General features: G+C 44.9%; 1 protein-coding gene across 2 annotated transcripts; it reads left to right on the forward strand.

The window, feature by feature from the left end:
• CFAP45 (cilia and flagella associated protein 45) lies at positions 1-23,929 on the forward strand. Of its 2 annotated transcripts, XM_054563347.1 has the most exons (12): positions 1-44; positions 5,134-5,259; positions 7,198-7,334; positions 9,251-9,395; positions 9,716-9,886; positions 10,976-11,154; positions 12,803-12,932; positions 16,715-16,861; positions 19,208-19,321; positions 19,902-20,095; positions 23,208-23,432; positions 23,772-23,929. In XM_054563347.1, exons 1-12 carry the CDS (start codon positions 42-44, stop codon positions 23,848-23,850), a joined length of 1,650 nt encoding a protein of 549 aa, XP_054419322.1. In that variant the 5' UTR covers positions 1-41; the 3' UTR covers positions 23,851-23,929. The 2 variants fall into 2 exon arrangements, with proteins under 2 accessions (XP_054419322.1, XP_054419321.1); XM_054563346.1 differs by lacking the exon at positions 1-44 and having other exon boundaries at positions 5,104-5,259.
• The last annotated feature ends 924 nt before the right edge of the window (positions 23,930-24,853 follow it).

Genomic DNA, 24,853 nt, shown 5'->3' on the forward strand with positions numbered 1-24,853 from the left:
GCTGTGTGGGCAGCCGCGGAGGCGGCAGAGGCGCGGCTGATATGGTGAGGTTCCCCTTGATGCAAGAGAAACCTCCTCTGTAGACTCCTGTGTAGTAAATTGGGTTGGATATCTAAGCTGGAAAAGTGGAGAACTAGGGAAGGCAAAATCTGGGTCCTGGTCTGCGTATCAGGAAGGCCCAGGAGCAGGATGGATACTCCTGGAATAAAGAGGGGAAGTCCTGAGAAACTTTCTCCTCCAAGGGCGGGGTCCACAGGGATTGACTATGTGTAGTGGTGAAGAGTCTGGGAACTGGGGAGAAAGGGATGTCTCAATCTTCTTCCCCTCCCATGGGCTGGGGACTGTGAGCTGTGATAGGGGAAAAAAACCCAAAACCCTGTTGAGGAGAACAGATAATAGGTTACACCCACACACACCCCCCCTCACTCACACACACCTGTTGTCACTCATTAGCAGAGTGGCAGCACATAGGTCACCTAATATTCTCAGTTTTGTCTTCTGTTACTGGGGCTTGGGTTGCCCAGTATATACTCAACACACATTTGGAAATGAGTGAATGAATGAGGAGGGTACCAGGCCTGAAAGGCCCAGAAGAACGATTGGGACAGGTCTGGCTAGGCTGGGGTTCCCTGAGGTGGGAAGGACTACCAGGGTCATGAGGGCTGAGGAGGGCAGCAGGCCTGGGAGGAGCTATGCAGGTGATGTCTGGGCTCTAGTGAAGACTGTGTTGGTTCCTGAGGGATAAGACGATAGATGTTGCGTCTTGGCGTATTGGAAATAACCTTCAAATTTTAGGGGCACAGGCGATGGGAAAGGTGGTTCCTACTGCTTTTCTGGGGCTCAGTGGTTCAGATGCAAGGTCCATAAGTAGAGATTTCAGAAGAACTTTGTTAATTATAAAATAAACAAGTCTCCAGCAAAGAGCAGTTTCCCTCTTTTGAGGACTCTCTGCAATGTTGCAATGGGTCCCTGTCACTTTGGCACTTATGCCTATTATTCATAGCTTTCCTCAGCACGTTACAGGCACAGTGGTGCATATATGTCTGTGGGGGCCTAACATCATGCTTGACATCTAAGGGCATAGGGTAAATGTTAGTTTTTTTTCCCCTGTTTAAAAAGTTTCCTATTTTCAAGCCCAAATTAATCAGTGCGTTGCATCAGGGCTACCCCTGTGGGCTTCTGTGCACCCAGATTAGGGATTTCCCATCCAAGGGCCACTCAGGGCGGAGGTTTGGCCTGCCTATTGAGTCCTGAAATCCCTTGAGCAGGACTGGGCATACGGGCACCATTTAGAAGCAGCAGGTCAAGTTAGTGACCTCTGCACTTCTGGTAGGCCAAGTGTGTATGAGTGAGGGGGTGTGTGTATGCATGTATGTGTATGTATGTATGGTGCTATTCACTAATTTTAAGAGTGTTTGGGGGAGTGGGGAGAGGTGGTGGTGGGGAGAGGCTCACAATTAGGCAGACCTCCAGGACTTTTACAAAAACAAGGAATAACAACATCCTGGAGAAGGAAGGACCGACCTCAGAACTGACTAGGATTTCCTATTCAGATGGCCAACATGGTTCCATTTGAAAAAAAGAAGTAAACTGAGTGGATCACTTAGTAAAAGGCAAGGTGCCTACTGCCTGGGCATCCCCACCTTCTCAGTAACCAAAGCCGACAGAAAAAGGAAGTAGAAACAGGCCAAGAGCTTGAAGCCTGATTTTGCTAGACTGCTGTGAACTTGTATGTAAAAGAGAAGCTAGAGCCAGTGTGGAGAGGATATCCAGGAAAGGACATGCCTTCATCTGTGTTCCGGTGACAGGTGATACAGTTCTGTCAGGAAAACTCCACACTGACCTGTTCCAACCCCGTCCCAGCTCTGTCTTGCTGGGATTGAGTGGAACATCCTGGGACATAACCTGCAGTTTTTAAAGGGCTAGACTCAGCTGTGTTCAGAGTTGGGACATCAGGCCCATTGTTAAGTTTTGTTTTCAAATAAAAATAGCTTTTTTTTCCCTGATCATAAAAAGAGTTACCTACTCATTGCAGAAAGTTATCCAGTACAAGAAACATCTTAAGATGATAATGTTCACCTGAAATTAAACATTTTTGTGAACATTTTTCACTAATACTTACTGGGTGCATACCCTCATATAATTATTGTTTAGAGAATTATATACATGTTTCTTATAATTTGATTTCTTTAAAACAATATGTTATGTAGATCATCCTATGTTAATGACTGTCAAAATCATCATGTGATTGACCAGCTAATCTTACTGCATCAAAGTCTTTCCCAGAATTCCAAGCAGTTGGCCAAATTTTTGTGCTCCTGGGGTGGGATGATTTTTGAAGAGAAGGGAAGTCAGCTAAGTCGCCAAGATGAAAATATTAAAGCAGTTCCGGTGTCTTTAACTGTCCCCAGTTCTCATCTTTCCCAATTGCTCTTGCCTCCCTAGCTATTACTACCAGTCTCTCTTCCTTTTCTTCAAACCGCCTTCCCCTGAAGAGTAGACAGGCTTTTCTTAGGCACTGCTCAGTTTCTTGTGGATGTCTATTTGGTCACGAAAAAATAAAACCAGCCCTTCACCACCTGAAAGGATCTTTTGGCTACTGCCTCTGGCCAAGAGGGAGGGATCTAACTTTCCATTTCTTCTTGGTTCTTCATTTTTTTTTCTAGCATTTTTTCAGAGTGACCTCTCTAATCCTTCTTGTTACTCTTAGCAAAACTGGTTATTCTCACCCTAGTGTATGGCTTGTGGCTTCAAAGTCAGCATTTCCCCAGTGAGGTTTTCTTAGTCACTAACCCTGCAGCTCAGTGCTTCCCTCTGCTCTGCCCAGTGGCTACTTTTCTGTGGTCATCTCTTTTCCTTCCTCTGTTTTGACTTCTAGGCTCAGGCAGTTAAGTATCTGTGTGTGCGTGTGTGACTTTCTCTTGACCTGGGTACGAAGGGTGTAGGAAGGAGGTGATGGAGTGTCAGCCCTGAGGAACCTGCAGTCTGTTGGACAACTGAGCACAAGGGAAAACCTGCAAGAGTCATTGAAAAGAAATGAGAAAACAAACACAAAACAATAATAGTACTTTCCATCTGTCTTCTAGCTTTTTCACGTATATTATTTTATACATTGCAGGCCATATGTGATATGGGAAATGTGGAGTGGTGGAATGATCTGCAGTCAGGCAGTTGTATTCCAGAAAGTCTTCCATTTCAATCTCGTCTGCAGCCCTGGAGGGGTCATCTTGCTTGGTTTCATTCTTTAATTCTCTATCAAATGCATAGTGAGCGACTATGTGTCAAGATCAACCATAGCTTTTTCCTTAATGATGTATAAAACTCACACCATCCCTCATGATCCAGTACCTTCCACCTCTCCCAGTTATTCCCATTGCTTAGTCTCAATCCCACCTAGTGCAGTTTCTGTTCATTTCCTCTTATTCTGTCTTCAGTGGAAAGGGGGAGCAGTTGCTCTCCACTCACCACGAGTGTGTTATGAGAGCCTCTTTGGGGCGGCTATATTTGCCTTTTAATAAATCCGAGCTTTTCTGCTTTGCTCTATTGGGGCTCACTGAGTCTTCCAAGGGAGGTTCCCTCTGTAAGCCTATTTCTGGCTCTGCCAGGCAGTGAGGGACAGGGCACACAGCAGTGCTCCTTGTATGGAACAAAGCCAGCCAGAGAATAATTGACCAAATAGAGTGAAAACCTGATACAGGTGGAACAGGTGCTGGAGTGTCTGGTTGGTCATGGCAGATGTGAGAGAGTTTTCAAAACACATGGTCCAGTGTTTAGTGACCTGGAATGCATAGTCCATTTCCTGTCCCCTCTGTCCCTGGAGACATCACAGTTTAGAGAAGTGTGGGAGATGTGGGCAAAGTGAGATTTGAATCAGCTTTGGATTAAACCTGGAGTTGTCCCTCAGTCCTCACAGGAGCCATCTTTTAGAGACAGACTTCTCCTCTGGGGACTGCGCTGAAGTTGGATGAACTCTGGGAATGAGGTTGTATTAGTCAGGGTTTCTGGTTATAAGCAACAGAGCCAGAACTCTAATTTAAGGATTTTGGAAAGCTCATGGACTTTACACCAAGGCTGGGAAACTGGGCTTGGAAAATGGAAACAAACAGAGAAGTTGCAGCCAGAATAGAGGCCAAAATCACAACCCAGCACTGGTCTGGTATTAATACCCCCAATGCTGGCAACTTTGGCTGTGTGGTGCCACTGCTGGTGTCCTTATCCGCACTGCCCAAGACACTGGGTATGGCTGCAACTGCTGCCTTTGCCAGAAAGGTTTCCCTTGTTCTCCTTTTTGCATCACTAGTTCCCTAATCCTTCTCAGGCTTGAGTGATCTTACTGGCTTTGCTGAGGCTCAGAGGGCAAATATCTGTTGTTTTCAGCTTTGATGGTCAGAGATGAGCCTTGTCTTCCACAACTTGCTAATGGGAACATTCCAAACATAGAAAGACACTGAGTAGTTAAAACTGACTAGTACGTGTTAAAGGGGTCCTGGGAATGAAAGCCACATGGTGTTATGCATTGGTTTGTCTGATTATAGCTGGCAATCAGTCATCGTTGATCCACTGAAGTTTATTAGGCACTAGCTGTGTGCCAAGCAGCGGGCAAGGTGCTTTTCTGTCTTTAATGTCCTCTGGTCCCCACTATAACCATGTGAGATTGTGGAGATGTGAAGGAGTTCAAATAGTAGTGTCATTTGTGAAGGGGGCTTGGACTTCACACTGAGAATATTGGAGGTGAAAAGGACACTATGCATTTCTGGGGAGACAAGCTGAAGTGGCCTCACAAGAGTGTCCTTATAGGAAATTGGGACTGGAACAATGATGAGATCATCCTCCTGCCATCCTCATTTCCTACCTTCGTTCTTCCATATGGCATGATGACTTGGCCTTCTTCAGCTCAGGGAATACAGAGATGCTCCTTCTCACTGAGCTAGTGTGCTTGGTCCCTACACAGAGAACCTTTTCCTTCTTTGGGAGTGTCCCCTATGTTTCAGGGTTTACCCAGGTGCTTTTCCTCAATGGCTTTTCCATATGCACCCCTGCCTACCCTGGCATGAGCTGATGAAGTGTTTACCTTTCCAGGGGTCCAAATGGTGTTCAGTACTAATGGCTCAAACTTTTTGCCTCTCCCTGCAGCCATTAAGCACAACTGGCGTCCTGAGCTCCTCTTCTACTACTTCCAGCAGGTCAAGGAATAGGACTCGCTATCGGACCAAAGCTGTGAGCTCCGAGGTAGATGAGAGCCTCTTCGGAGGTATCAAGGTAACCCTCACCTAGTTCCTCCAGGTAGCTGCCACCTGGATGCAGTAACCTGGACTAGTGTTGCTCAGGACAAAGTTAGCACTGGGCATGTCACATCTCTCTTTGGTAACTCTCAGATGAATGCAGAGGGGTGTTCTGAGAGCCAGCAGTGGATCTCTGACATCTAATGGGGCCCATATAAATAGGACACCTGGTTTCCTACACCCATTCAGTCCTCATGTCTTACAGCATTGAAAATCTGCTGTGATATTGAAGGGGAGGCTCAGTTGTAGAGAGTTGGATAGTTGCTCAGTAAACACTCCACGAGAAAAACATTTTAGGGCCACTGGATCAAGCTTGCAGACACAAAACAACATATTTTCCCCTCTGTCCAAGAATAGCATCAGAGCAAAACACAAAGCCATTCTTCTTTCCCAGGTGCTCAACTAAAACAATTGCTTAGCTCTGGGAAACAAGCAGGTCGTTATTTGCAAATGTACTAAGAGGCTGAAAATTCCTTTAGTCTAAGAAGGAGAGCTGGAGTGTTAATTCGAATAATCTTGGTACACATGGAGTTCAATAGGTGAGAAGGACATGAGGCAAGTTGAGAAAGAGAATGAGACATGGAGAGAAAGGCAGTGGGAGATTAAAAGAGAAAAGAGAGAGCTAAGGTGCCAGTGGTAGCCTAAATACTGGTGTGAATACCTCTGGCAGCGGGAGGGTTGGAGAGAGGAGAGGTGACATCTACCTCTGCTATTCACTGTCTTGGCTGTGCAGGGATGTTTCAGATGGCTCAAGACAGGCATTTTTCTGAACTTAGAGAACCCCCACTCTGCAGCAGTTTTTCTGTTGACAATGGAAAGAATCAAAGGAATGCAGTTTCACTTAAAATTTTTTGTTTTGGGTCCATGGGGACTCTTCTGGTCAAAGCAAAGATATATTTGTAAATGGCCAAGTTTTCTTAGTCCTGCTGACTAGCAAAAGGGGCAGTCAGAAAGATGCCTGCCTTTTCCTGGTCCTGCTTCTTTGGCCTCATTATAAGGCAGGAGTCCAGGAAGTCTCTCAACTAACAGTAGGGGGCAGAAGGAGCCTGTGGCATGACTGACTTGTGCCTGAGATGGGCACCAGGGGGCAGCAGCAGTCTGGCACCTCTGTACAAATGAGGTTCTTAGGAAGGAAGGACCTCCACTGAGGCCACTTCCCCATCTCTACTCAGGACAACACTTACTGCATTAATAATAAATGAATTCTCTGTGGTATTCAAAAATTTTCTAAGGTAAGTGATTTAATTTTCTTACTAACTCCTTCATGGTCAGAAAATTTTGAAAAACAAATCATATCTAATTTGTATTCTTGCTGAATTCTAACTCTCTGACTTTCTCACCATATTAGATTTAAGGGCACACTTCCACCAGGCCATTTAGCCAGTTCTAACACTCCCCCACTTGGACTTCTTTGGAGATCAAAGTAAAGTAATCATTAGAAAGGATTTAAAAATGAATATCATAGATTAGATGAGTCTGTAACAAATGGTATTGCTTCAAGCCTACAGTGTGCTCTAAGAGAGAGAATTATCCCTTCTTTTATAAATCATGGAAAGAGGAGAATTTAGAGGCCTACAATTTTTCTTCCTGATGTTTTTAGGTTAGGTATGGACACATGCTAGCAACCCCTACTTTTTATCCATTCAGGAGTATCTGTGCAAGTTATAGAGAGGCCTTGTTCTCAGAAGAGCTGGTCAGAACAGAACACATCTGGCCATGTTCAAGTGCACAATGCCATGCTGCTTTCTCAGTGCCCTTGCTACTCTTGGTGACCCTGCAGTCTGGGTCCCACCCAGCCTCCCCCGCACTGGATAGGGTGAAAGCCCCAGCAGAGAGGAATGCTACACTTGAAGTTAGGACTGACCAGCAGGAAGGGAGGTGACCAGCTTCTAAGTTGTCCTTGCTGAACTCATAGACCCCGGCTCAGAGTGACAGCCCCATTGTGCTGCTCCAAGACAAACCAACCATTCGGAAAACTTTCACTGCTTTGGGCCTGGACCACAAGCCGGAGACCATCCAGCTCATCACCCGAGATATGGTCCGGGAACTCATGTGAGTATCAAAGGTCCATGCCCTGCCTCCTTGTCCCAGCATGCACTTCTGCTGAGGACCTGTGCACAGAAATGGGGCAACCCACCTGACTTCATTGTTAATCAAGTCCCCCCTTCTTTCATCTTCATTTCCCCTGTTTCATGCATCTCTTTCTTCTTCATCTTGGCCTCTTTCTTTATTCCTTTCTTGTGTCTATTGTTTCTACTATCTTTGATTTCCATCTTCTTTCTCTGCCCTTTCTTCTGTTTGCTATGGAACCTAAAGGGACTCTTACTGAGGAGGTGCTTAGTGAGTCCTTCCTGAGCCCCCATGAGTGCACTTGGTAAAGGGAGTGGTCCAGATGAATCACTTCCTTTTGGCTGTATCAAGAATCTGAAGCAAAAGGAAACTGACCATGTGCCTAATTAGGCCCTTGACTTCTTCCCAGGCTCTGAGGCCAAAAGGGGAAATTCCTACAGGCTCATGGGTTCTTTTGGGATTAGGTCAGTTTGTCTCCCAACCAGAGCTCCCCCTTTGCTTGGCCCCTCCTGTGGGGTTTAGGCCTCACTCAGCAATGTGAAATGAGCCAATATTGTTGTTCAGTGGTTTAGCCCTTGTAATAGTGCTTCATTCTCTGAAACCATTTTTCCTAACTGGCTCCACCCACTAAAAGCTTGGATTTCTAGAAAATGCTGCCTGTGTCATGAGCTGGGGACGTAGAGCTAGGACACAGATCTAGGAACACTTTTTGGTCAGCCCTGGCATCAAATCAACAGGCACGGTCAGCAGCCCTGTGGCTACCTCTGGGGCCTGAGCAATGGTTCCTTCTTGCGGGGTCTAGTCCTGAAAATGCATCGGAGATGGAGTTGCTGGTTCCTTGTCAAGGCTGCTGAAAGCCCATGAGATGCTGTCTCAGATCGAGATTATTCCTGATCATTCCAGATTCCAGGCTGTTTTGGGCCATGCCGCTTGGTGAACCAGTATATCTTGGCTAAGGCCCAAATTCACTCACCAATTTGCTCCACCTCCTGGACCTCCCCCCAACACTAGTCTTATTAAATGGGGTTTCACTTCCTGCCTTAGACTTCTGTGTCTCATTGCCTCGTGTGTGTTAAACGGCCTCACCCAGAAGCAGCTTTATTCCTATCCCCGGCCTCCCCTGCCTCCTTTAATGTATGTCATTTATTTGTAATCATTGTAATTACCTATTGGTTTGTTGAATGGTTGGGTGGCTAGAAAGGAGAGGTCTATAGACATGTCTCCAACAGTTGTTGATCAGGCATTTTAATTAATATTTAGGGTTCAAAGCTTCTCTCTGGGCTGAATGGACAGGGTGTTTAGGTTTCTCACTAGCATTCATTTCAACCTGTCTGGCGTCCCCTTGCCCTTTTTATGTCACCCTTGAGGAACAATCTATCTTTAAAGTTTAATTCAGCAGCTTTGTTTTGAGTTCTCACTCTATTCCCAACACTGGGCCAGAGACTAGGCTGTGGTTAATACAGAGACCATGTCCTAAATGAGTCTATGATCTAGCAAGGAAACAGGCTCTGCCCAGTTGGCTATAATATGGCCAGTGAGAACAGACCATGGTGGGCTCAGAGCAGGAGGTGGTCTGTTGGGTCTCCTGGTGGGGGAATCTGCACGTGTACATTGTGGGGAGGGCTGTGGATGGCTACAAGAAACAGCAACATATAAGCTGGGCCTTTTAGAAAAAGTTCTTAAAATGTCCCTTTATAGCCCATGATGCTACTTCATCCTCTCATGGGATGTCTTTTTCCCAGTGGACCTACAGTGCAGTAGGCATTTCTCTTCCACTGGTTATGTTTGTGCAGAGGGTTGGCAGTGATGAGGGGAGGAATAGAGCAGAGAAGTCTGCAGCATGATGTGAAGAACTCTCCTTTGGTTCTACTCCTAACTTTGTTTGTTCCTTGTATCAGTGTTCCCACAAAGGATCCCTCTGGAGAATCCCTTATCATGAGTCCCGAGGAGTTTGTGCGGATTAAATGGGCATCCCATGTGCTGACCAGAGAAGAACTCGAGGCCAGGGAGCAGGCCTTCAGGAAGGAGAAGGAAGCCATCTTGGTAGCTAACCCCTCGAGCCCTGATCTCCATAGATGGGGGAGAGATGGGGGAGAGGCCAGCTTCCCATGAGACTGGGGGCTCTAGTTAGGAAACCCTAAAACAAAGCATAGATTGAGACATGCTGTAGAATGAAGACCAGTTGTGGAAGCAGCTTGGGGGAAAGAGGAGGGGAGAGGATAAAGGCAGGCTGAGAAACATCTGGGTTCTTATAGCATGATGGGAAGGACAAATTATATTTGGGTTACCTGTGGTAGTCAGGCTAGTGCCCAGGACACAGCACAGGGAACAATACCAAACTGATGCAGACTGGTCTTCTATAGGATGCAGTGACCACACGTAAGAAGGTCATGAAACAGAAGGAAATGGTTTGGAGGAACAACAAGAAGCTCAGTGACCTAGAGGAGGTAGCCAAGGAAAGGGCCCAGAACCTGCTGCAGAGAGCCAACAAGCTACGGATGGAGCAGGAGGAGGAGCTCAAGGACATGAGCAAGGTTGGAGCTCTGCATTTCCCCCCCTCTTATTCATACATTGGATGGCATTAGCTCCAGCTGGAGATGGGGGAAGGAGGGGGAAAAGTAAGCAGTTCACTGAGGGGGGCGGAGGGGAAGGTGAGACAGAGTTGCATCTGCCATGTAGTTGCTATAATCAGAGAGAGCACTGACTTTGCCTTGTGCTAGTTGTGTGACCTTCAGCAAATCACTTGACCTCCCCGAGCCTCATTTGCTTCATTTGTAAAGTGAGGGTGGGCAGAATTAATGAATTAATATGTGGGAAAGGCTTTGCAAACTGGATTGATAAATATATGAGAGGATTTTTCTTTTATCTTTATCCTGCTAGTTCAATTCTGGCCACAGAGGGTCGTCCAGGCAATTGGGTTCTTTTTGAAGTGCTTTAGTTGACAGTATAAAGACTAGAGGCTCATTGGAATTCTTCATTGGCATATGGTTTACTTCCCAACCAAATGAAAAATGTTGACTCCCCAGCCCCTTCATCTATAATTTCTGTCTCTCAGGTTAATCTTCTCTACTTAATACCGCCCTTTATTTTCGAAAGATTTTACTTTATAGTCCTTATTGATAGTTCTGTGTTTTCATCCCCTTCTGCATTGCATTGGACTCTTCCAACTTAAAAATTTGGTGGCTTGGCCTCTGCAAGAGTGTTTTAGTTCCCTGAAGATAGAACAAGGGTCTTAAATGGGGTTTATGGGTCCCTAAGGGGGACCATGGACCTCTAAAATTTCATGGAGATTTTCTGGTCTATATGGATTTTAGGGAGAAGGGGGCCCATATCTTTTATCATACTCCCAAAGTGTGATACATAGCCCCCAACACTAAGACCCATTTCCCCAAAAGAACCACTTAGTAGGAGCCCAGTAAGTGTTATGTTTGAGATACTAACGGCAATGTCAAATATAAGAATGCTCTTGCTTTTCTGGGCTTGTCAGCAGCCATGTGCATTTTCAGCACATTTTATAATATTCTGCTCCCATTTATCTCCCCTCCAACTTCCACACACTCATGGTGCATTCCTCCCTAACTCACCCCTAGACCTAGTGCCACAATTTCATTTCTACTTCCCAGATCATCCTTAATGCGAAGTGCCATGCCATCCGGGATGCCCAAATCCTGGAGAAACAGCTGATCCAAAAGGAGCTGGATGCAGAGGAGAGGCGGTTGGATCAGATGATGGAGGTGGAATGGCAGAAATCCATTCTAAGGCAGGAGGAACTGGACAGGAAGAGGAGGGAGGAAAGAATTCGGTAAAGAGGAAGTTTAAACATCTTTCTATCATTTCCATGTATCTTTAAGTCCATGTAGGCTTTCACAGAGGTAAGAGATGAGAAATAGCCATTATCATCAACTATTATTATCTCAAAACCCTTATGAAGTGATTCACAGAACCACAGAACTTCCTAAAGCTTATTTCCAAGATCATAACAGGTACTTCACAATCTGGCCCTGATTGAGCCTCATTTGTCACCATTTCCTGCCATCCACTCTACATTTTCTCCCATCCTGTAACATGCCAGGTCTTGTCACAAGTTTATGACTTTTGTTGTTCCCACTCCTTTGACTCCTCCTTTGAATGTAGTTAGCTGTCACCTTCCCTGAGAAACCTCCCTTACTTCCTCAGGCAGTCTTGGTGGCTCTGTCCTCTGTGCCCCATCACATTGTGTTTATACCCAGCACACCACTTTTTGCAATGTGGCTCTCTGACCCTTACTGAACTACCTGGTCATGGAAGACAGGGTCCCTGTCTCATTCATTTCTGTAGCTCCTGGGCATAGCACAGTGTTTTGCTTATTGTAGATACTTAATACATGTTAAAATGAATGAATTTAGTTCTCTTCATTTTACAGGAAAAGATAAGACCCAGAGAAGGTAAATTATAGAATCATAGTGTCCTAGATTTAGTACATCAACCATAAACACAAAAATCACCTCTATAGATAGTACTTGTTTGATAATGAATGGCAGTTCTGTTTCACCATCTGTATTCTGTTTTCTTGCATCATTCATCTCTGGGCTTCTAGTAGGTACCTGGTACACTCTCATAGGCTTCCAATAAAAGTTTATTTAATGGCTAAGTAGCTCTTCATTTTTTGCATAAATAGTTCCAATCAAGGAACTATCTCTGCCTCATTAGGCAGCTCTAATGATTTGAGCTGGTCCTTGTACTGAGTTTCAAACTGCTTCCATGTAACTCTTACTCATTTGTCCTGTTTATTTAATATGGAGTCATAAAGACATTCAAGTGTTTTATCTGAATGACGTTTTTACACTTTCTTCTAGATTCTCATTCTAATCTGTGTCTTCTCTCATTTTCCCAGACTTTATTCATAAATGACGGGGTCTGGGTGCTTCTGTGTTTACTGACATCCCAATAACACATAGGGAGCCATGGCAACCGTAATTGTAGAATATGGTTCCTCGGACTCAGCCTGATCACTAGCATCTGGCAGTCTCAAAATGTGAGATAGGATATTAGATACATGGGGTGACAGCAGAGGCACTGGGAGGAGGAGAAACCCTGGGCTTTTGAACTCTTGAACCTCTGTGAAATTAGCATGAGAAGCCAGCTCCCTGTGATTACTCTGGAAAAGCTTGGGAGATGGGTAGGATTTCAGAAGCTCTTTACACGCTGAAAGGGAGGTACATTATGATATGGGGTGCACTCTTAGGAGCAAATGAAGAAAGGGAATATTAAGAATTATGAGTCCCAGCACCAGGAACTTGGAAGAGATCCCTTTGAGACACTCTAGGGAAGGACTTTGGTTTGGGCCCAGGAGGCAGCAATGGTCAGGGCACTTTTCAAATTGTTCCTGCCCTAGGGAGTCATTTGGGTGAAGGTTGGACCATAGAGACACAGACGTGATTTCTGAGACAGTGTTGCCCTGTTTCCTCCAGAGGAAGACAGCACATTGTGCAGCAGATGGAAAAGAACCAGGAGGAGCGATCACTGCTTGCAGAGCAGCGGGAGCAAGAGAAGGAGCAGATGCTGGAATACATGGAGCAACTCCAAGAAGAGGATCTCAGGGTAACATGGCTGGACAGATATACTGAGTTCCACCAGCACCAGCAGCAAAGGCCTCCAAGATTTGGAGGTTCCAGGGCATGGACTGACTTTTTGTCAGGCACATGCTCATTTTACAATATCACCACCATTAACTTTTTTTATTGCCATATTGAACATTTATTTGACTTTGGTGCCATGCTAAGGATGAGCAATGATTTCGATAGAGACTGTCCTTTCCTCCCTGGGCCCTGGGATCCAAGACCGACATGTCCATGCAAATGAACACATAAAATAAATATAAGGCTGCTTGCTTTACACAAATAAACAGAAGGATTTTTTTTGATCTCCTCTCAATTATCTAGGGATGTTATACACTTTGTAGTAGCAGCGTCAGAGTTCCAGGCTCTTGCTGTTACCTCATTCAAAGTACATAACACCCCAATATCATTAATTGTGTTGAGGAATGAAAATAAGCATACTCTTTGCATGAGAAATGATGGCATACCTGCCCAAACTCAGTAGACTTAAAAATATTCTCTTCCATTTGCCTTATCTAGTCTATTGCAATATACAAAAGCACAGCAGGGACATGGCAAGTATTTGGAGCTTTTATTATTTTTTCCCTCAATTTTTTACTTTTGAAAATTTTATACAGAGTAATTGAAAGAATTGTACCACATCCATCAATGTTTTACCACTTTATTTAATGATTGCCAATATGCCTTAGTTGCTTATCTTTTAGATATATATGCATATTTTGTTATTGTTAAAATGTTTAAAATAAGTTGCTGATACCTTGACACTTTGCTACTAAATGCTGCAATCTGCATTTCTGAAGGACAAAGCAACAAAGTATTCTTTTATGGGTCAACAATACCATTATGACATCCCCTGACAAAAAGTTGAATCCAATGATTCTATATCACTTAATATTTAATTCGTATTCAAATTTCCTCAATAGTTTCAAAAATGTATTTCAGTTTTCTTTTTTCCAAACCAGAATCACTCACTTAAGCCTCTTTAATCTATTTTGATCTAGAAGAGTTCTGTCCTTCCTTTCTTCCTTCCTTCTTTTCCTCTATTCATTCATTTTTTTTTAAATTAAAAAAAATTATTTTTATCGATTCTAGAGAGAAGGGAAGGTGGGGGAAAAAAAGGGGGAGAGAATGATCAGTGTGAGAGAGAGACATCAATCAGTTGCTTCCTGCCTGTGCCCTGACCAGGGACTGAACCCACAACCTAGGCATGTGCCCTGACTGGGAATCAAACCTCTGACCTTTCAGTTTGTGGGACGACGCCAAACAAACTGAGCTGTACTGGCCAGGGCTCACTCATTTATTTTTAGAACACTGATATTTTGAGGCATCCAGGCTGGTTGACTTGAAGAATGTCCACATGCTGATTATTTCCTCATGGTTCCATTTAACTAGTGGAAGATGTATGCTTTTATTTCTCTCCTCCTTCCCCATGTTCATGGATGACTGAGTTGTCATTTAATGGTGCATTTGATGGTGGTAAGTGATAGGGGATCCCCTGAACAAGTCTTATAATTATTAAGATTTCTCAGAGCACCTGTGGTAGAGGAAGGTCATCTGGATAGTTAGGGAATACGAGGAGCCATTTAGCCTTGTGAACTGCTTGAGAAAATGATCAACAGGGCAGGAAGACAGAGAGACCTGGGCAAGTTCCTGGCTCAAGAAAGGAAAAGAGCCAGGAAGGAGAGGCCTGGGATAAATATGTAGGGAAAGGGGTGAGAAATGAAAGCTGGAAAGTCCAACTAGATTGTGGTGAGTGGGAATTGGGCTCACTGAGAAAGTTCCAGGTATCATTGAGTCAACACCATTACACTGATGTGACATTGTCCTTTTGCTGTCCTTCTGATAGGCACTCTCTGGGCCTCCAAGGAGTATTGTAAGGCAATTTTAAGGTAGAAACCTGTGCCTCTCCAGCTCAGTCTTGCCTTATCATCTCAGGATGGTGCAAGGGCAGTGTTTCCCTTGCTAGCAAGATGGAGAAGAGTGAGAGTAGTTCATCTGGGGTTGCTTTGGAATGTCTTCAAAGATGAGAATCAGGGAAGGTCTTTTGGTTTCTCAGAAATGAAATGAACCAACCAAAACCAAAAAATGCAATTTTTAAAAATGCAATAAAGTAAATACATACATGATTGTATGCCATAGATCAGAGATCAGCAGCTTTTTTAGTTTTAAGGATCAATGGGATTAAATAATATCTAGGGTACAAATGACAGGCCTAAAACTTGGGGAAGAAGGTAGAAAGGAAAGGAAAAAAGGGAGAAGGAGAAAACGGAGTGTGAGAGTTGAAGTGGCAAAAGGGGAAAAATGGATTGTGCAAGGAGGTGAGCACCATGAGAATGAGGGAATGCTGATAGGCGCAACTCAGACTCCACACGGAGCTGGCTAGAGGCAGACAGTGATGTGCTAATCTGGTTCAGAAAGCTTCCTGGGAGAAGGAGCTCTGAACTTGGCAGTGAACCAGGTTGGGGGAGAGACTAGAATTGCCTTGATGAGTAATGGTAGAAGCTGGGTTGAGGAGGTTTTGGAAGAACATGGAGGGGTTTAGCCTTTGAGGAAAGGGAAGGAGCTGAAACAGTGTGGGAAATAGGATGAGTTAATGGGTAGAAGAATTTGAAGCAAGTAGTCTGAGTTTATTCGGAGGGTGTAGGGAGAGAGCTGTACAAAATTCCAGTGTCCCTCTGCACTGGGGCCTGAGAATGTGCTCAGCTCAGAAGTGGCCTGATCAACAGGTGCTCCCAAAGACTCAGGGCTGGAAAAGGCAGAGGCTTCTTCCATAGAGGGGATCTTGTCGTTCAGTGTCATATTTGTTCTCTGATCTCTATCACTCATTGTGTTTCTCCTTGCTTAAGGTTTTTTTTTCTTTCCAACATGCCACTCATGTTGGTTCCCACTTCCTTGCTTTTTTTAGCAATAGTTTAGTATTTTCTGTTTTCCTCTCAACTGGGCTACCTATTGTTGGGAAAGAGAGGAAGTGTGACACATGATCCCTATTCTCCAGCTGTAACAGAATGAACACACAGAAAATTCATGAGACCTACAAGGTAGTGTATTATTAAATCCCAGGAGGTGTGGCATGATCTTAAGTGCAGATAGATATTCAGCAGTGAAGAGAGTACTGAAACTTAAGGCAGTCGAGTGAGATTTGCAGAGAATATTGGCACTTTAATTTAGACAGTTTAGGTTCCAAAATCCTGGCTCTGCAGTTTATTAGCTGTTTTATCCCTGGGCAAATCACTTGAACTCTGGGACTCAGTTTCTTCTTCTGCATGAGAAAGATAACGAGGCCTAACTTTCAAGGTTTTGGGGATGTGTTTAGATGTTAGAGATGGGCTATGTGCTCAATGAATAGAAAATACCCAAGTAGGGCAATACTTATTTGAAATAATTACTATTCATGATGACCAAAAGTTTGGGTTTAAATAGGAGAAGGAAATTGAAGGCAGGAGGGACACGTCATGAACAAAGCCATAGAAATGGGGTTTAGCATGACATTTGGGAGACACATTAGAAATTTAAGGTCCTACACTTCCTGAGAGTATACATAGATCAACTGCATCAGGAGCTGTCATGAAGTCAGGTTGAATGAAAACTAAAGAGGCCATTTGGCTGGAAGAGCTCATTGACAACCTGTGAAAGAACAGCTGTAACAAAAGATAGCTTTGGAAGCATTTGTCTCCCTGCACCTATATGTGCCTCTCTATCCTTATATGCCAGTGTCTTTTGGTCTTGTCCCCTTCTACTCTGAGGCTCTCTTCCTTTTGCTGGCAGGACATGGAACGAAGACATCAGCAAAAACTGAAGATGCAAGCTGAGATTAAGCGCATCAATGACGAGAACCAGAAACAGAAAGCAGAGCTGCTGGCTCAGGAGAAGCTGGCAGACCAGATGGTGATGGAGTTCACCAAGAAGAAGATGGTAAGGACCTGGTTTCTGATGCCTGGGACTACTGGCCAGGAATGAAATGTCTGTTATAGGGAGAGGCAGGCCCAAGAACTGAAGAAACTCCAGTGCAAGACAGCACTGTCTTCATTCTAAAACTTTAGTCCTTAGTTCAAGGTCTTGGCCTCTTTTTCTCCTCATTTGGGCAGTCCACTTGTTCCTTAACAGAGAATGGCCTGGAAAAAACACCCAAATTAGGATGTTATTATCCTTGTTAACATCTTTGATTAGAAGTTGGAATGAGAGTCAGGTGCAGGCAGGGAGAAAATTAAGACTGCTGGTGAAAGTAAAGTTTTCTGTGGATTTCTCCTAACCTGGATATGATATGATGTCCCCAGTAATTATGAGTCAGCTTCCCATAGATTTCTTGTGAAAATTCCTATATTGAGCATCCTGTACTGGGTGCTAGACTCAGAAAATAGTCTCTCCCTTCCCCCACTGTGGAACCCATAAAAACAAATGTATCATGGAGCAGAGAGCAATACCTGCAATAGGTACCGGGGGATGAAGTTAAGGAATGTGCAGGCTTATTTGGGGGCAAGATGGGATAACGAAATGATTGGGTCTAGTGGAATGGAAGGCAAAAGAAGCTTTTAAGCACAGTTTAGATGGAATGAACATGAATTTGTTAAAAAAAGGATAACTCAAGGTGGCAGGAAAGTTTTTCAATTTTATGTGTGCTGCTCCTCTCTCTTCTCTAGTTTTGAGGTTTCATAATGACAGAGGGCACATCATACTTCTCTATAGTAGTGAGTTTTAATGATGGACAAGGGGAGGATGGGTATAGTTTGAAAAGGCATATGTCATACACCTACAGACTCCAAATGCAAACCACAGAAAATGAAGCTTAACAAAGCTTATTTGTTGGCTTTGGTTTTCTTATTAGATGCAGGGATATACAGGGAACAGTGAAAAATGCAAGATGAGGGTCATAGATGGTTTGTACATAATAACAATCACATAACTGCCATTTGTTGTGTGCTTAGTGTGTACACAGGCTCTGTGCCAAGTGCTTCACAAGTGTTGTCTCATTTATTTAATCATTACAGCCACCTTGTGAACCTAGTCACTGATTGATTCAAAATGTTCTGAATGCTTCAGTGTGTGTCCAGTATCAGACTAAGCTGAACATACCTAGACTGACAATTTGGAACTCAGAGGATATTTCTCTGAATGTCGGAGTTGGTAAGCAGGTTTGCTGGCTGCAGCAGAGCATCTGTGGTGGCCATGAAAAGAAATGAGGTGGTGAGGTAACAGAGAGCTGAGAACAGTTGTTGGGGATGCCTTGGATCTTGAGCAGAGCTAGAAGCATGGAACAATGAGAAATCACCTTAGATTTCTGGGCAGGAGAGGAATATGTCTTGTCTTCATACATACAGAGAACATTGGCCGAAGGAGTTGCAAGAGGTCACAGCCCACTCTAAGTGTCCAAGTATATGAAAAGCCCTTTGCTGACTTTACAGTGGTCTCTGTTCTTGTAGCCTGGGCTGCCTCTTTAGAGCCAATTGTCTGTGGAAGCCACCAGAGTTCTCTGCCCTGCCATCTAGAGCAAGGGAAATCAGAGAGACCAGCTTGACATACAGAGTGTGCACAACTCAGAAGCAGGCAACTCATTGAACTGCACAGAAGCCTGAGAAGATAGAATGATGGCTAAGGAATGTTTCTTATGGGAAGATCACATTTGCATCCAACCTGAGCCATTAGTCTATGACTGCTTGGAACAGTTGTTGGGAAACTGGGTTTGGTAAGCTTTTAGGGATATATCTGTTATTTCAGAGGAGTAGCAAAGGTAGCTAATTTTGATGGTTCACTCCTTAGGTATCTGCTAACCACTGTGGGACTGCTCAAAGCATGTTGGCCATTTACCCAGGGACTAATGAGATAACCTCCATCTGACAAACTTTGCAAGCTAGGCAGGGAACCCCAGTTGTTACTTATAAAAACTTGGTGAAGTGGCCTTGTAACTTGGAAATTGTGAAGTAGTGGAAAGAATATGAAGGCTATGCTCAGGAAACCTGCATTCAAATCCTGTTTGACAGCTGACTAGCTATGCAATCTTAGGACGCTTGATCTCCATGAACATCAGTTCCTTCATCTATAATACCTGTCTCATGAGATGTGAAGCACCTCTGGGATAATACAGGAGAAACCATTTTACAAATGCTAATTGGTTTTATGTCCTTGCATTGCTAGTCATTTTCCCTTCTAGAAGGAGTCTAGAGGTGGTAGGGGAGACACTAGACAGTCTGGTGCAGGGGCTTGGTTTCTATCTGCAAGACTGGCTCAATGAGAAAGATTCTACAAAGCCTTTCTTTTCTGCAGGCTCGAGAAGCAGAGTTTGAGGCTGAGCAGGAGAGAATCAGGAGGGAGAAAGAAAAGGAGATCGCCCGCCTGAGGGCCATGCAAGAAAAGGCCCAGGATTACCAGGCAGAACAGGTACCTGTTTAGTCTCTGCTTCCCTCTACCTGTCCCATTTACTTAATTATTCCTGTGACAGCCTGTAAAATGGCCTTGAGGGTGGAGATTTAGAAGAAAGGATGCTAATTATCTAGACTCCGATGTCTGAAGAAGGGTGGGCCTGTGCCTAGTGCCTATGGCAGCAAGGACTGAATGTGTATTTTGGGCTTAAGGTTCAAGAGAAAGTTCTGCCTGCTTTGTAAAGAACTTCAACCTTAGCTAACCATTGAAATGTGTTATCAGAGGAAACTGTGGCATCTCCATTATTAGCAGTTTTGAAAATTAGAAGCAATTTCAGGACAACCTGAAGATGTTTGAGGTATAGGGAAAGAATTGGGATGAGTGAGGTGAAAGGAAAAGATGACCCCCTCAGAGTATCTTCTGACCTGAAAGTTCTATGATGGGATCTCATTTATTCTTTCCTAGAATAACCTTGTTGCTAGAGGAATTCATGGAACTTCTCAAAGCAGTCTGTGTCAAAGTCTGTGAAGGGGTGTCTTCCCAAAGGTACCTGATTGTTTTGCACCCTCACTGGAATTCCCACTCTCCCCTTTCCCAGGATGCCTTGCGGGCCAAGCGCAACCAGGAAGTCGCAGACAGAGAGTGGCGCAGAAGGGAAAAGGAGAACGCACGCAAGAAGATAGAAACAGAGACCAAGCTGCGGAAAAGTCGGCTGGAACAGGTGGCTTTAAAGGAGCACAGTCTTGCCGTTCAAGTGCAAAGGGACCGTGATGAGTTCGAGAGAATCCTTCGGTAGGAGGGGTGGGAACCTTGGCTTTCTTTCCTTGCAGTATAGCAGGAATGTCTATATTGGGTAGAGAAGTTTTCTGGCCTGTCTACAGACAGATACACATCCACCTTGACTGGGTTGGTGAGGTCATTCTAAACAGATGGAAGGCTGAAATACTTCAGATACTTGAGCTGATTGGAGAATTGAAAAATGGCATCTGAAAGTACTGAAGGAATTTGGGATTATTGGGATTATTTATCCTGTAGCGTTAAAGGTGTGAGTAAAGGTATAAATCTTGTGCTTTCTGTGAACCACCCCTCACCCCATGTCCCAGTGCAAGTTAGGGATGAAATTCCAGCAGGCAAGTTGAGGAGAGATGGAGAAAACTTCAAACACTATTGGTTGTGGGTCATTGGAGCAGGGCTTTAAAGGAGGTCTTTGCCATTCATTTGACAAATATATACTAAGCACATACATTCAAGGCTCTGTGTTGGGTGCTAGGGGACATATTAGAGATGAATAAAACACTGTTCTTGCCTGTTCATGGAAGAAGGATGGCAGAGACTCATTTAGATGGACATCATCTATATCTGTCCATGGCTCCTGCCTTGCCCTTTTTATCCTTTTATTTCTGTTTCCACTGATGGCTCAGTGATAATTCTAACATATAAATGAAAGCTTAGTGTTCACATCTCTTACTATCACCGCCTTAAAGCAGTCAGCAGACACAACTGCTCTGGTCTGCCACCCCCAGGCATGGCCCCTGGGGTATTCTCCAGTCTCCAACTGTTCTGGTCTAACTGGGAATGACTCTATTCTTGCTTTATAAGATCTTCAGACTACATAAGTAGGAATTTTCAAAATGAAACGAACCAAACAAAATTTGAATTGGGGGGGTTGGGATATAAAATTAATGAAATTGTGCTCAGGTAAGTAGAGATTGAATGGTGCAGTCTGGCTTCCTTGGTCTACATGCTCTAGGTCCTTCTTTTTAGTACAGCTAGTTAGTTGTATACCAGACCAGGCCATTGGATCTCTGGCTAGAGGCAGAGCAGATCCATAGGAATCTGTCCTTGTCAGAGCCAGGTTTCTAGTATTTTATTAAACTGTGGACCCCAGCCTCTCCCTACTGGCTGCAATGCCCATTGGCTCTGTAGCTTTCCCTGCCCTCAAGAGTTGTGTTGTGGTCTCTGGATTCCTGGCTTCCTTAATGGCCCCAAAGATTCTGATTCTGGGCTCCAGTATGCCTTTCAGATATCTGCCCTCCCCAGCCTATGTGCCATTGGACATCTGTGTTGCCTTTAGCAGGCACTAATAAATGTTAATGGAAAGAAATTAAAGTTCTACTTCTGCCACTGACCCATTTATTTGTTCCTTGCTTTGTTTGCCTGAAACGTACATACCAGGCAGTTATTAAAGCTAGACCACCCCTTTGGTGAAGTTCAGTTTTACCTGTTCTAGGTTAGTACCTAGTGTCTTCAGGGCCGTGTGACCACCATCATGGGTGTCATCAAGTGTTGGTAGCATCTCTGCCATAGCCAGATTTTCCTACTTCAAAAGCACAGGCTCCTGTATGGCCTGTATATGGACTTTCTGCTTTTGGACAGAGGGACACCTTTAACTCTCAACCTATTGACTAAGCAGAGATAGCTGACCTATCCTATCCAGTGGTTCCTAGAAATGCTTGGGGACCTTCCAGAAGTACTTACACCCAGGCTGCATCTCCACCGATTCTGACTTTAACAGGTCTGGGGTGAGGCCCAGGCATCAGTCGTTTTTGAAAGCTCCCAGATCACTGCTCTAACCCTATGAAATGGCCAGGCTCACTGTCAGTCACCTCAGGGGCTCTCTAGTGAAAGATACAGGTTCCTCATTTTCATCCTGTTTTATATAATGTGAAACAATCGGTAACTGTTCTCTATATAGATAAATAATGGCAAGGGAAAGAGGAGAGTCTTCCTGATGCTGTAAGTGTGCCTGAACAGTGGGGATTTGGTGTCTAAACAGAGAGGGACAAGAAAGTCAGCACTTCTCTTCTGATAAACTAAGAAGGTTTTGTAGCGGGAGTAGAATTTTAACAGGTGTTTGCATAGTATAAAAGACTTTCTGGGAGTTGAATTGATAACCACTATATAGCTAGAGGGAAATGTAAGTGAAGCAGTGCTTTTGGTACCTTTGTTGGGGTATGAGTGACCTCAGGGGAGCAGAGCAGGTGAGAGATCCCTGCCTAAGATGATTTTGCATTTTTTTTATTATGTTGAGAAAGAAAGAAAATGATGGCTCAGGATGGCTTATGACTGCATTTCCCCTGAGATATGAATACATTTCATTTGAGTTTTTCTGACTATCTAGTCTACATTACCCGTTTCCACCCCCTGATGTCACGGTCCATGAAGTATTCTTGTTAAACAAGCTCTTGTGAAATAAGAAACATGAAGTAGTCTTATACAAGAGACTCCTAAGAGGAATATGGAGAGTTGGAGATGTCCAACTAAGAGAACTAAGAGATGTCAGGCTGAGTTCCTTTCCTTTTTTCTTCCAGCAACTAAGGAGAGCTCGCATGACAGATTTTACCACTTCCTTTTTAACTTCTGAATTATCTCCTTTGTTGGTTTTGTAATGTTACCATTACTGTTCATGAGAAGGAAGAAAGAAAAGAAGAAAGGAAGGGAAGAAAGAAAGGAGAGGGAGGGAGAGAGAGGGGGGGAGGGGAGGAAGATAGAACAAGCTGGAGGGGAGTTGTGCTTTGTTAGAGTAAGAACAGTAGCTTCCAGTGAGTGAAACCATGGATGTACGACCAGCTACATAATCTGCAAGACCCAATGAAAAATGAGCTTGTAGGGCCTGTTGTCTAAAAACTGTTAAGAATTTCAAAACAGTGACAGCAGAGCATTAAGTCAAGCATGGGACCCTTCTAAGCATGCGGGTGGATAAAGTTGCATGACCTGGCTGGATGGGAGAGGGGAGCATGTGCAGAGGCAGCCTTGGAGGCTGATCTCTGAGTCACAAAAGAGGGCCAGAGTGTGGGCCTCTGAGACACATCAGCTGGAGGAGCCCACCCAGGAGGCTCTCCCAATGCCTTTCCTTGGGGGCAGCTCAGCCTAGCCCATTCCACAACCTGTGTCCCTCCTCCAGGGCTCAGAGAGAGCAGATAGAAAAGGAGAGGCTGGAGGAGGAGAAAAAGGCCACAGGGCGCTTACAGCATGCCAACGAACTCCGACGCCAGGTGCGTGAGAACCAGCAGAAGCAGGTGCAAGACAGGATCACCACCTTTGAGGAGGGCCGGCGCCTCCAAGAAGAGGCCCAGAAGCGGCGTGAGCGCATTGATGACATCAAGAAGAGAAAGATTGAAGAGCTGAGGTGCTTTTCCCCAACTCCTGTCCTCTTTCCCAAGGAGGTGACATGGCTGGAAAGCTGGGATTCAGGGAATGAAGGGGAATTACAGAGGCACTCAGGAAGGTTGCCCTCTGAAAAGGGCTCCAGCAGAAAGTCCTGGGACTTTGGTTTTCCTGGCTCTATGAGAAGTACTTGGCAGGATGATGGAGCTTTGACAGGAGTATGTTTGGGAGATAAATTCTGGGAGTGGGGTTGGGGGTGCGGAGCCCCAGGTTCTGTAAGCCTACCAAAGTCCACTTACTTCCTACTGCCTCCTCTCTGGTCCTGCCCTCCCCTTACACCTACCCCATGCTTTTCCTACAGAGCCACTGGCCTTCCTGAGAAGTACTGCGTTGAAGCTGAGCGCAAAGCTAACATCCTGCCGGCTACCTCTGTGAACTGAGGGGTGCCTCTAAGCTACTCTGGATGCCTGCAGGGAAAGGTTTCCACCCAATCTCTGGGTGTCCATGACTGTTGCTGACCTAGACATTTTGTAGTTACAGATTAAATATATTCTGCTTCTCTAAGGAACAGCCCAACTTCCTTGTGTGGGGATGTGCTACTGCAGGGTACTGAATGTGGAGCAAAGTAGATTACAGGAGATCCAGGTGTGCGTGGTGTGACACTCGGGCTGGGAATGCAAGGATACTCTTCATGACTGTCCTTCTAAGTCAGGTGGTCCATTTGTTCTGGTGGCTCATGGCCTTTTTGTGACCCTCTGGGGTGTTGCCATCATGTCAGCTTTCAGCACAATCTAGTTGCTTCCAGTCCACGCCCAACTCAGAGGCATTTCGGGGCTGAGGCAAAAAGCTAGAGATGCTCTTAGGGAGAGGCTGGGGCATGGCTGGGCTGGGAAGAACAGGGAAGCAGGCACTTGGCTGCTTGAGGCAGAGCCCTTACTGGACTCCTGCCTATGACTCAGACCACATCTGAGAAGGAGTTGGTACTGAACCTAGGCTTACCTTTCTGTCTCAGCCCTCTCCTGCTAGAGCCCTTTCAACTCCAGGCAGTGCCACAACACAGACATCTGCCTGTCCCATGGCTTGGACACGGTGGGGGCAGTTACAGTTTACATGGATCAAGGTCTGGCTTCAGATGGAGGAGTGTAGCCACCTCTGAGCAGGTGAAGCTGGTTTGGGAGGGAAGCTCAGAGTTAGCCCTCAGGGTTGTTCCCCTCTAGGAGTTCTTGGAAGTGACTCATGATGTGGAAGAGAGGTTCAATTTCTTCTTTCTGGATTCCCAAGAAGCTCTGCTTCAGGACTGGCCTGACTTGTCCCTAGAACCTTGTTCCTAAAAGTGGGACCCTTCTGACAGCCAAGTCAGCAGCTGGCATCTGTGGCTAGCCAGCCACATCAGGGCATCTTTTATAAACTCTCCACTGCTGTCACTCACGAGTGGCAGTGGGA

This window comes from Pteronotus mesoamericanus, unplaced genomic scaffold, assembly GCF_021234165.1.
Source record: "Pteronotus mesoamericanus isolate MK-2021 breed Mesoamerican mustached bat unplaced genomic scaffold, CSHL_Meso_final scaffold_705, whole genome shotgun sequence".
NCBI lineage: Eukaryota > Metazoa > Chordata > Mammalia > Chiroptera > Mormoopidae > Pteronotus > Pteronotus mesoamericanus.